Source organism: Oculina patagonica, chromosome 9 (genome assembly GCF_052425735.1).
Source record: "Oculina patagonica isolate OP01 chromosome 9, crgOcupat, whole genome shotgun sequence".
Lineage (NCBI taxonomy): Eukaryota > Metazoa > Cnidaria > Anthozoa > Scleractinia > Oculinidae > Oculina > Oculina patagonica.
The window spans coordinates 4,025,322-4,037,570 of NC_135766.1; the positions used below are offsets into that span (position 1 = coordinate 4,025,322).

General features: G+C 37.9%; 1 protein-coding gene across 2 annotated transcripts; it reads left to right on the forward strand.

Moving 5' to 3' along the window:
• Positions 1–603: 603 nt before the first annotated feature.
• Positions 604–10,477, forward strand: LOC144665259 (hypoxia-inducible factor 1-alpha inhibitor-like). Of its 2 annotated transcripts, none has more exons than XM_078526470.1 (9): positions 604–806; positions 2,928–3,078; positions 3,961–4,175; positions 4,765–5,031; positions 6,054–6,245; positions 7,142–7,237; positions 7,851–7,987; positions 8,813–9,233; positions 10,235–10,477. In XM_078526470.1, exons 2-9 carry the CDS (start codon positions 2,955–2,957, stop codon positions 10,283–10,285), a joined length of 1,503 nt encoding a protein of 500 aa, XP_078382596.1. In that variant the 5' UTR covers positions 604–806; positions 2,928–2,954; the 3' UTR covers positions 10,286–10,477. The 2 variants fall into 2 exon arrangements, with proteins under 2 accessions (XP_078382596.1, XP_078382597.1); XM_078526471.1 differs by lacking the exon at positions 604–806 and adding an exon at positions 933–990.
• The last annotated feature ends 1,772 nt before the right edge of the window (positions 10,478–12,249 follow it).

Below are 12,249 nucleotides of genomic sequence, written 5' to 3' on the forward strand. Positions count from 1 at the left end.
GCGCCCCCTTTTTTACGAGATAAATAATAGGGGGAAAACACCCATTGGTTAAAAATTAGTAGTGACTAAGTAACCTAGAGTAGTATTATATCGAGATATACAAAATTGCGATAATATATTTCCGTTTCGTGATAAGTTGGTGATCGAAATAAAAAACTACACACAAAAAATAGAGGGGACCTTTCAAATTGTGTATTTTATCGATAGAGAATTTTTTTACTCAGTGAGAAATATATATGTATTATGTTTTGATTCTCATTGCGCACATTACAAACGTTTTACTTGCATTTTAGCAGGAAATTAATTTAATTTTGATTACTTTCGGAGGCGAAAAGGAATAAATATTACAATATTTAAGCTACTAATGGCGAGCACGCAAGTTCTATTTTCAAATTCAAGTTTTCTTTTGTTTCGCCTCTCACGTTCAGATGCGTTTCAAAATTGTCTGAAGTACAAGTTTTCCTGTTTTCCGGTAAGTTTAGACAGGTCTTGTCATGGCTGGTCGACAACTTCATAGGTCGGCTATACCAATACGCACGGCCGGTTATCAATTCACAAGTTATTGTCGCCTTTTGGAGACTGACAGGTGCTTATAAAATAAATAAATTAGCGGCGAAGCTTCCTCTTTTCATATGCGCACGGTAAACTTGGTGATAATTCCGGCTTCAAACGAAAGAATTGAACAATTCCTGTTCGGAACTAAAGGATTATTAGACCATTTTCGAGGGTTGTGCGATAAACTACAAAACGAATTCAGTCGTCACAAAAGCATTTGGATTTGGACGCTCTTAATTTATGACAGAAAGGTAAGTTGTTTTGAGAAACTTCAAGATGCAATCACCAACTGTTTTGCCAAGAGCTAAATGGACACGGTTCTTATATTTCCTCTCTCTTCTCATCCACAAAATCATTTTATTCAAACCAAGCATTTAGTTGAATGCTTCCTCGTATCTTTAAACGGTGTTCGGCAAGGGGTTTTGCTGTTTGAAGGTAAATCCATATTTTATGGCTTGTTTTTCGTGTGCCTTATTTTTGCATGTTTTCTGGCTACGATGAACTTTAAATTCACTTCTTTTATCAAATCTTTATTTCTCACAACTAAGTACTTCTTACTGTGAATAACAACAGAATTGAAGCCAGCATATGTCTGACTCGAAAACTCCAAATATTTGAATTTTTCTCTAAATGTATAGACGTGAAATTAATTTTTTTTTTTTTTAATATTTTCCTGAATGACGACCAGAATTTTTTCTGGATTTAAAAATTCGCCAAGTGCAACTGGCATAAGGCCGGCGATATTTCTTCAATTTAATACTTCTTTTAGCGAAATATTGTTTGATTTGCATATCTCCCTGTCTACCGTTCAAAAACCGTTTGACTGAAAGGAGTTCTCTATATATACCATATTGCCAGATAAATTTAAACAAGAAAGGCGGGCTAAACATCGAGAATTAACGGGCTAAGGTGCCGCGTATAAATCCTAAACGATCGAGTCTACAAAGTGTCTTTAAAATAGAATATACCATTAATTTTGATTGCTGTGTTTATAAAGAGATGGATTCGTTTTATTGGCCAATACAAACAGAATAAGCAAACTACACATTTAGAAAAACAATAAAACAATAGGTCTGAAGAGAGAAGACAAACGGCGCTGGTAGCCATTTCTGCCGCATTTGATGAAAACATTTTTTTTTCGGTCACTCTCAGTTCATTTGTCCCAGTTCATTTGTTTTTGAACAAAGCAGATTAATGATATCTAGGTTGCTTAAATTGAATATTCAGAACCGGCCGTTTTACGCATTCATTAAATGAGGTTATTATGCGTAGATTTTGGGGATCACGAACGATTGAAAACTGAAAAACCAGCTGGCGTCCGCAATGAACGAGGTTTTCGCGCCAAGATGGCTGACTGACAGAAACGATCGGCATAGAAATGTTACTCAAACTGCAAAGAACACACTTCTGCATTAGTTCAATATTATTAAAAGGAAAAAGCATTTACGCGTCAGATGTCCTTTAAAACTATAAAAGTTAAGTAAATTAAGTTACTAAAGCTAGTGGTTTTCGTGAATGGTGCTTAATTGTTCTGTATATAAAGAGAACGTTTTAAGATTTACGCGCGGTAAAAGGTTTATCGCGTCAAGTGATAAGTTTTCTTCTGTACGGCAAGACGTGATAAGATTCTCTTTGTTTTAAAATTCGTGATATGAAAATTATCGCAGTGAATTCTATGATTATAAAAGTGCTGGCGAAGCGAAAAGTTTCGAAATTGCTTTTTATCATTTTTTTTTTTGTCGGAAACACAGCTGGTCGTAGCTTTCGATTTCTGGATGTCATCGTCAAATCAGTCACTCCAAGAGTTTCTTTCGAACAAAAAAAACTTTTTGGCTGTCAGTAATACGCCATGAGAGAACGCCACGTTGTTTCATGCTGGCCACTTCACACAGAAGAAGTCTTCTTATTTTGTTATTGATTCAGTTTGTTTTGGTTTTGTTTTGCTATCTTTCCGTCTGCTACCGCATGTACCACTTTTCGTTCTGTTTGCGGAAATCGTGAGTTCAATCAATTTTCACTGGATAAAGCAGAGTCGTCCCCCGTACGGAAGTTTACAACATTTTGCCTAATGTTTCACACTATAAGTGCTAATTCTTTTTGCTCAACAAATCCACTTTGTAGGTCTCCCTCGACCGGAGTCGTCTCTCAAGGAAAAAAGAAAATAATTCAAGTTGCGGTTCCATCCCACCTTCCCTCCATACCTTGCGTCGTAAAATTTTCTCGCAAAAAGAGAACTAGGAACGAGTATAGAATCGGAGATTGCGCGTCCCAGCCTAGCGTTTTCTGAAAAGTAACGTTTAATTTGTTCAGCCTGTGTACTTTGATCAAACGTATATTAAGACCCTGGTGCTATAATGCAGTATTTTATGTAGTTACTTTACAGAAAAATCGCGTGAAAGATGGAACACGGTCCAACTTTTCTGCGCATGTCCATTGCGCTCGTCTGGCTTCTGTGCTGCACAACAGCCTCTCAGAAAACGTCACGTGACCATCTAGAGACGTGTCATCAAAACAGCGACTCAGGTAACTGATCTAGCACAATGGGAGCTATAACTTTGATTCACATTTGAGGAAATGACAATGTTGTGACGCAATTTATTATCAATAACGGGACAGACGCATAAAACAGGCGTAAGCTCACAGGCTCGTGAATTAAAAAATTGGTAAGAATACCGCCGGAAATACAAGAGAAAGTTCGAATTGTTGAACTAACATTTAATCCAGTGAAAAGTGTTCACAAAATAATCCGCTAAAACGCTTTTAGTTTCTTAATTTCATTGACAGCACACATTCCCGCTCACCGCCGATTTTCAGGTCTGAATCCTCAATAAACATCCTCATCTTTTTGCTCTAAAGTTTTGAAGGGACTATGTACGGTTTCCTACAGATTTTTGAAAGCCCAACTTGCTAGTTTTGTGTTGTAGGAAACCTAAAAACAAGTTGTTTTAGCGCGCTTTTAAAAAAATTTTTTTTTTTTTTTTTTTTTTTTTTTTTTTTTTTTTTTTTTTTTTTTTTTTTTAATTTCCTCTTTTTAAAATTTAAAACAAAAAAAAAAATCGTTTTTTTTTTACAATATTTTATTCTCGCCTCATTGAAGTCTAAAGTACAGCGCTAAATCAAATCAGTGCTGAAAAGTTTGACAAAACCTTCGCTGATTGCGTCAGCAACAAGTTTCATGCGTCTGTACTCTTATTGACAATAAAAATTAGCCAATCAGCGCGCGAGAATTGGCTCAGTTAATGCAAGAGAGGATGATCATCCTCTCTTGGTTATGTTAAATAGGTTTTTGCGCGCTCAGAACTACAGATAAATATATAGTACCAGTCCTCATCGTTTTGTCCCGTAGGGAAGGTTCAAAAGATTTGGTAAAAATTGATACATAACGCTCCTTCTTTGTCTCCTCAGCTGCTGATAAAATCTACGAAAGTAGTAATTTACCTGATGACAAGTCCAAAACACATATCTGTGGTGCTTTAAATGGAGCGGATAAAGGCGAACATAAATACCAGATGCACAATAACGGCGACCCAAGATTCCGTGGAGTTTACTCGTTTCCAGTGGATCCTATTCCACGAAGAAACTGTTTTGACGAGGAGGCAATGCAATTTCTTCAACAAGGGGTAAAAAAAAAAGAAATAATTTCAGTGCATTTATAAAAGGAATTTTTATTTTCTAACAACAACAACGGATCGAATCTACAGTGATAACCTACAATGACTTTTATTTTCTAGAAACAATAATGAATCTATAGGACAGTAGCTTGTTTCTTGCCCTATTACATTACATTGATAAATTAACGTAGATTTTCATAGTTTCATACTTCGCCTGAGTTAGTATTAACTGTTAGTAAGGGGGGGGGGGGGGGGGGGAACCTAGAAAGGCTTCTGAGACTTCTTGCTCAGAACTGTGAATAAAGCGATGAATGGAATATTGTAATTATAAAAGTGTATGATCTTGGGCAAACAAACGTATGCCCATTTTCACTTACTGTGGCCAAAGCACACTTGGTTGGTCAGAAACACGCAAGCGCAAAATCAGAGACCTGGAACAACGAAGTCAAGGACCTTTCTGTCAAATTCTTATTGTCTTAGCTATAAACTCCGCCTATCTACAGACGAAAGTGTAGACTTCGACTGAGGATATGTTTTCGTTCTTTTCATGTCAGTGAATTTCTCCCCTAACTAACAATACATTTTTTCATGTTTACAGCTACCCGTGGTCCTTGATAACTGTACATTCCACAGCTCCACTTTAAAATGGACCATAGAGTACCTAGCAGAGAACCTACAGGACGAGGACCACACGGCCTATATATCACAGACTAGAAAGTTTCTTTATTATGATGGGGATTTAATCAAAGGCGCTTATAAAGACTTTAAACCCCCGACCACAAAGCAGCTGTTGTATTTCAGTAATTTCACGACGCTAATGAAAGAGCTCGAGAAAGCTAATAATGGGAGTCGAGCATATTTCCAGGTAAAGTACATATATTTTAATGTCTAAAATTAATATAAAAAATAAATCCGTCGAGGAAAAAATATTTTCTTGCAATTTACTTTTTGCACGTCACAGAAAATTGAGTTGGAAGAGAAAATCATTTTTTTCTCTTGTTCTCCTTAACTGACAAATTGCCGCTCTGAAATTGTGCTGATAATAGCCCATGAAATCTCAGGCCTAAGAAAACTTTCCCCTTTTTTTGGCAGCCATTTCCTCTTATTAGCAAGTCGATATTGCAAAGCTATTTCCACGCGTCTTTCTTTTCGTCACACTTCTTCATAACCACAACACTTTCCCCTAGCCTTTGTAACTCCGCCTAGACGCCTGATTTTGAAGAAAAAGGCGTCCCAAATGGTTCTTTTTGACAAATGGTTAAATTTTGCGGCTCAAAGTCCTCTAATTTTTTTTCTGGTTGGTTTGGCCATTCTCATTGCCTATCTCATTTAAGGGGCTATGTCACGGTATTTTAGGTGATGTAATAATTAGTTATTCTCGCTAATTAAGAACTCTAAACTTCAAATTGGCAGAACAAAAGTCTTGTATTGGCTAAATCACCGCCACATAACAAACAAGGATGATTTTCGAGCATTGTAGATGACACATTCATACAGAATTGAGATAAACTTGAAAAAAGTCGGGCCGACGTTTTTCAAGTTTACCCGAACGCAATCCGTTTTAATCTTCATGAATTTTGCCCAGCCATGCCACTTTTTGGCCTTCCTGTGTATCTTTTGAGTTCTTCTACAGTTTTAAGCTGTTATTGTGATATTTCAGTTAATTCTATTTCCAGCTGGTCAGTGCCGAAGTTGCCTAAAATTGCGTGACATAGCCACTTTAAAGCTCGCTTTAGAGACTTAGAGCAAGTCTTACAAATGGTCAACACTCCTAAAAACACCCCATGAAAACTTACAAACTTGTTTGCCTGCCTCGAATTTAATCAATAAAAGGCCGTTAAGCTTAAGCCGTTTAATTAATCGTCGTGTTTTTTTTTCTTGTTTCAGTCTTTGTTGTACCTTCAAGAGGGTGTAAGTTCGTCGATGCTTGAAGACATTGACTCGTTCAATTACACCTGGCTTCTTGACCTTGTTAGGCGCATGGACTGGGGCGAAGAACTGACTAACATGTTATTGGTTGGAATGCCTGATGTCGTCACACCCACACATTTCGACATCTTGGAAAATCTTTACGTTCAGGTAAGTCACAAGTCTGATTTCAGGGAAGTAATATATCAAACAGAGAAGTGTTTAGAGATACACAGGTGGAGAGAGAGGAGGAGATGAGCAGAAGAGACAGTGTTTCATAGGGTAATCCAAACACCGAAAAGAGAGTTGAAAAGGAGGACACGGAGGGGAGGAGGGAGGGGGTGAAATGGAAGGTAGCGAAGTCGCGAATGCGAGGTTTTTACTTCGCGCAACAACAAAAACTGCCTCGAAACGTGCATGCGAGCACTTTTAAAAACAGCAACCACGAGCAAACGAGCCCACCGCGAGCACCGAGCGGCCTTGGGCCTGCTTTTGCTATGACCCCTTGAGGGAGGATGTTCTTGTCTGGTCTCCTCTTTGAAGCATATTTTTTTGCTGAGCCTCCCCCTCTTACCCGCTCACCACCTTAAATCTCCCTCAATGACGTGCATGAATTTATTTCGCCCTCTTTTTGCCCCTACATAAAAATCATTGACCCTCCTGCTATTTGCGCTCAGGTCCCTCAGTAGTTGAATTATTCCCAACTGCTCTTGCATGGTTCCCGCCACCTCGAACGGTGAATAGCGGCCCCGTCCTCTCCTCTTCTCTTCTGGTAGATATCTTATATTACATGCTCTCAGGTTCGCGCCTTCTGCTCCCTTCCCCCTGCGATAAAGTTTGTATACATAGTTTAAGACATTTTTCGCTCATTTTTAGCACGTCCTTTTGTGCATGGTTACAAAATGACTCATATTTGTTCATGTTGCGATCCTATAAAAGTTCGCTGTATGGGCAATATTTCAGAAGATTTTATTAAAAAACAAATGGGCCTGGTAGTATCAATGTGTTTCAAACTTACGGAAAACTTGTGGATAACTGTTATTTCATATAGGTTTTTTCCCCTGCAGATTTTTGGCCGGAAGCGTGTCATACTTTTTAGCCCGGATTATTTTCGTTCACTGTACCCTTACCCCGTTGGACATCCTCACGATCGTCAAACGCAGGTAAGATTCGTATTGAGCTGTTAATATTCCTTTGTAGTCAGTCTTGTTTGCAAAGAAGGTAAATATTTTTTTGATGAGTTTAATTTTGCACCCGAACCTGAATAAAAAATAAATTAGACTATACATACTATATATTTAATATCACACTACGAATTCAAGTTTCCTGTGAGCGAAGAGTCAACGAGGCGTTGTAGAGTTGACTGTGGAAAACAGAAGCGAGTAGTCTAGTTGTTTTACTAGATACTCGCAAGGATTGCAGTCAAAAGCCTACAATTTTATAGCCAAAAATCAAGGATAATTTTCCCTTTAAAGAGCAAAGTGTGTAGGACTGAGCGTGTTCTTTCGGTAGCGAAAAGAAAGAGAGTCAATTAGATTCGCGGATTTCCAATAGAAAACGATTCATCGATTGACTTGATTGAAATAGAGAATGCCCCTAGCCTGTGGCCTGTTCACTCTCGATTCTCTCTTAGTTCCTTGCCACCGGGTGAGGGATAGGGCCGGTCACTGTCGATTCACTGTAATTTAATTTGGAACTTTATTTTGCTGTCCCAAACAAACTATGCCACTAAGCAAAACCAATAAAAAAAATATGTGTGTTTCTTCTTCTTTGAAGCTGGACTTCGAGAACCCGGACCTAAACAGGTTCCCCCGGTTTAGTGAGATCAGAGGTATGGAGGTAGCCCTTGAGCCTGGAGAGGTACTTTATATTCCAAATTTCTGGTGGCATTACATCGAAAGCGAGATGCACAGGTAATTAATGGTTTTGGTTTCAGAATTTGAAATGAATAACTTATAAATTATATCTTTAAAATATTGAAACTCAAACAGTTTTACAATATACGTGGAAGTACACTTGAGCTTTCAGTTGAATGGTCACTCACTAGGGCTTCATACACTCCCCCCTCCCCCGATGCGGAGAGGGGAGAGGACTAAGTTCTCAACGAAATTTCATACGGAGAGGTCCCAAAACCTTTACCGCCCTTTTATATAACTATACAAAAGAAACCCTTCGTATATCTGTCTTTTCCAAAGGTTTCACTTGAGTAACCGTTATTACAAAATAGCCTACAATATAAAGTACCCTACCCCCCTGCCCCGCCCTTCCACGCGCTTAAAAGAAGTTAAAACAACCTTCTTTAGCAATGTAATAAAAAAAAAAAACAGTACCAACTAAGTTATTTTTATAGGTATAAAGGGGAGAAAAAAAAAATGCAAATAGCTTTCTATTGAAATGTCAGACGCAAGGGTTCCACGCACAGACTTAAAAGTTAGATCGAGGCACCTTGTACAGAATATATAATGAACAGTACCTTGTGAAAGTACTCTTGATTAAATAGCTTTAATTTTTGAATGTACACAATGCAAGCTAGAGTTTAATCCTGGACTTTACAGCAAAATAAACAGTACTGCATGAAATTACCGCTGCATAAATTTCGTTGGAATGGTCACACAGAATTTAAAGTTAGGACAAGCTTGTACGACATAAAAGTACTGTTCAATACCTTTTTCTTCATAGTTACAAACTACGCACTCAGCACAGTAGTAATGTTTGGTGATTTTTTCGTTTTCTTTTAGCAACACGATATCAGTAAATTTCTGGTTTGAGCCAAAGAATTCCAGTAAGAACGACGATGTTAAAAATCCAGAGAAAACAAATGATACAAGCATTGAAACGGAGAAAGGGAACAGCGCTAGCCACGAAGACGGGAAATCACAAGAAGATAACAAAAGCCCTGTCGACTCCAGGCAAACCACGCTAGAGGATTTGCAAGAAAGTAGCAATTCTGAACAAGCAAGCGAGATCAACGACGATATAAAAGAAGATGAAATAAAAAGTGATATAAACAAGGAAAAAGAGAATGGTGAATTGGAGGGAGAAGACGATACGGAGGACGAGCAAGACGATACGGAGGTTGAGCTCACCGCAGCTCAATACTTGGCCCTTTTGAGAGAAACGGAAATAAATCTTTATCGAGCTACTCTTAGTCATGAAAAGGTAAAGTATATATTATATACCTTATTCTTACTATTTTTCGCGAATACTAATTTTCGCGATTTTCGCGATTTCAAAATAATCGCGAAATTTAGTACGCGCGAAAAAAACATTGCGCAAAATTTTGACACGCGAAAATTAATCCCATATTTTATATCAAAACAATAAAAATTTTAAATGTTTGGAACTGCAACTATCTACCTTTAAAAATGTCTTTCCGTCTTGTTTTTGACTAGCAACCTTCCTCTGATTACTGTTTCGAGCTTGTAAATTAGTTCAAAACCTCTTAAGTACAGCCACTGAAGTTTCCGTTTGCAGGCTCGAGCTCCTTGAAGTTACAATGAGCCAGACCTGTGTATATTTCCAGTGGTTCCTTAGTGATGGTATGACTAACCCATAGGACACTGACAAAGTCGCGAAATTTAATACACTTTTCCTCTTTTTTTTCTTGCAATCGCGAAAATTAATACTCGCGAAATTCGGCTCTCGAATTTTCGCGAAATTAAGTACGCGCGAAAATTAGTAAGAATAAGTTATACTATAATAACGGAAAATAAAGCTATTCAACTAGCCTTGTGCAAATTTAAAGGTTCTTCTAACGATATCATCCTGATAGCATCCTTTTTTTATGAAGTACAGCATTTTGAAATTCGGAGGTTTCACGACATCAAGGTAGAACCAAGAAAAAGAACAGCCAAAGAAACGAGCAATCACACGAAGATAACTATATTCCTGTTGCCCATTGCTGTACTTGCAAATGGTGTCTCCTTTTTCTATTCTAACCCTATTCAAATCGGGCGTTTTCTGATCCCCTTCCAGGATAGCAATCACAATGAAACTTGGAGGATATATAGTATGTCCGAAAATCTATCTTTAAATGTACGTCACGTTGGATGATAACTTCACATCACGTGACAATTACATCATGATGTCAAATAAGCTGCCATCTTGGATTCGCCATCTGGGATTTCAATTTTTTAATCTCCGTATTGTTTTTCTTTCAGGTGAAGAAAATGTTGGACGAACTGCTATCAAGGAGATTTGATTTTCTATAATATTAATAATAGCGATAGTAATTAATAAATAAATCGACAGCAAGTTAAACAATTCAGACGGCCGGGCAACTGACCGTGTACATCGACTCTGTGTACGCGAAAATAAAAATCCTGTTTTAAGTTTTTCTTCCTTGGAAGCAATTACGTCCTTGAAAACTGACCGTAAGGGACGGGCCATTATTTTCTTAGAGGGGGGGGCCGGGGGGGGGGGGGGGAAGATGAAAAATTTTCCTCTGCAAACTTTTTTGTAGTTTATGCACCTCTGCAAACTTTTTTTTTTCGAAATTCTTACTATTCTTTGTTATACATATCGTGTTTGCAAACAATTTATTTTGTCTTTCCAGGCCCTGCAAACAATTTTTTTTCAATATTTTTCATCCCCCCCTCCAAAAAAATAATGGTCCGTCCCTAATATATCATATAAAATGAGTACCAAAGTTAAAACGTATACACCAATTGTTGCTCAGTGCATTTTGTTATGAAGGCCAGGGTACTGTAAGTGAACTTGAAGGACAAACTGCTGCCTGTAGCCTTAGCAGTAAAACAAATCATTCACGTCCCAGCGGCTGCGGTCCTTTCTGGTCAGAACCAAGAAAAACGATTTCTGGCATGGTAGGGTATCGAATGGTCTTTGAGAGCATGCGAGCACAGCGTTTTCCTTTGCGAGCACAGGCATTAACAGAGGTTAGCCTTGCGAGCAACGAACACACTGCCGAGTGTGCGAGCACTTGTAAAGACGCGAGCACAAGCACACTAAAAATAATGCGAGCACAATATGCGAGCACAAAAAACGAACACCCACCAGGCCAGTGGCGACTGAACGGATCGCGGCCTTTGAGTACCAGAATAGCAACAAGAACGTGCGTCGTAAAGAAAGATAGTCTATGTATTATTTTCAGTAATATTACTGTAGTAATTAAAAAGGTATATTATTAAAAAAATAATGAGTGAAATAATAAACTATAATTTATATATACTATTAAAATTATAATAAATAACTAATAAAATACTGAATTGATGAAGTTCACTTTTTAGAAGGGTACAGCTGACAAAGGAAGAAAAAATAGTTTCTGTCAGAACTTGTTTGAATGATTTAATCTAAACTGGAACCGGGTTAAGGGTATTCGCCCCTCCCCACAAGAAATTTTTATGTGGCAATTTTTATGTGACAATTAGTTTTATTTACTCGTGTAGATGAGAAAAAATGGTCAGTTTTAATGTGACAAATTTATTTGTTGAAATAAAAGTTGTCACATACAAAAATTGCTCGTCACATAAAATGTGGCAAATATTGCGTCAGCATATGTAGTCCCCAATCTCCCAAACTTCCACTGAGCACTGTAAACACGTATCTCTACTGTTCAAGGTCATTTCTGGGGTACTAAACTTTGGGCTGTTGAAAAAAAATTGTTATGTCATCTACACGATCAAATATATTTGTCATATACAAAATGCCAATGTTAACCCGGCTTTACATTCTGTGTAAACGTGATGCTTTCATAGGCATTTGCAGGATTTTCTTTTTTAAATCCTTATTTGAAGCTGCTTTAATTTACATTTTAAAAATATTTTTTGATTTGTATATTATTGATTTCGATTACGTTTGGTAGTTTTCCGACGTCGTGGAAATCGAGAAATCTGGGATCGTGGATCTAAAATGGCGGCTGATCGGAAATTATGACGTAATTCTAACGCCATATGGTATCATTACCTCATGTCGCGCACCTTTATGAGGAAACCATTTGCGCCTCCGGGACCTATACGCAGCTTTATTATCGTAGCATTATCGGAATTATCCACCCCCGTACTAAACTAAGACTTAAATAAGTTACTGTACTGGTTGTTGAAAAGGAGGAAACCCAAAAAGCACCGTGCGGAGAGGAGATTTTTATTCAGCGCGAAGCTTTAGAAGCCGCTGATTCGAAGGACGGCGATAAATTTAGAAAGTTTCTCGCGTTTCTTGC

Bases quoted from the DNA above. Each gene is read 5' to 3' on its own strand.
- LOC144665259 (XM_078526470.1), top strand. From the start codon at position 2,955: ATGGAACACGGTCCAACTTTTCTGCGCATGTCCATTGCGCTCGTCTGG. The intron at 3,079-3,960 runs GTAACTGATCTA...TTGTCTCCTCAG, and splicing joins TCATCAAAACAGCGACTCAG to CTGCTGATAAAATCTACGAA. The intron at 5,032-6,053 runs GTAAAGTACATA...TTCTTGTTTCAG, and splicing joins GGAGTCGAGCATATTTCCAG to TCTTTGTTGTACCTTCAAGA.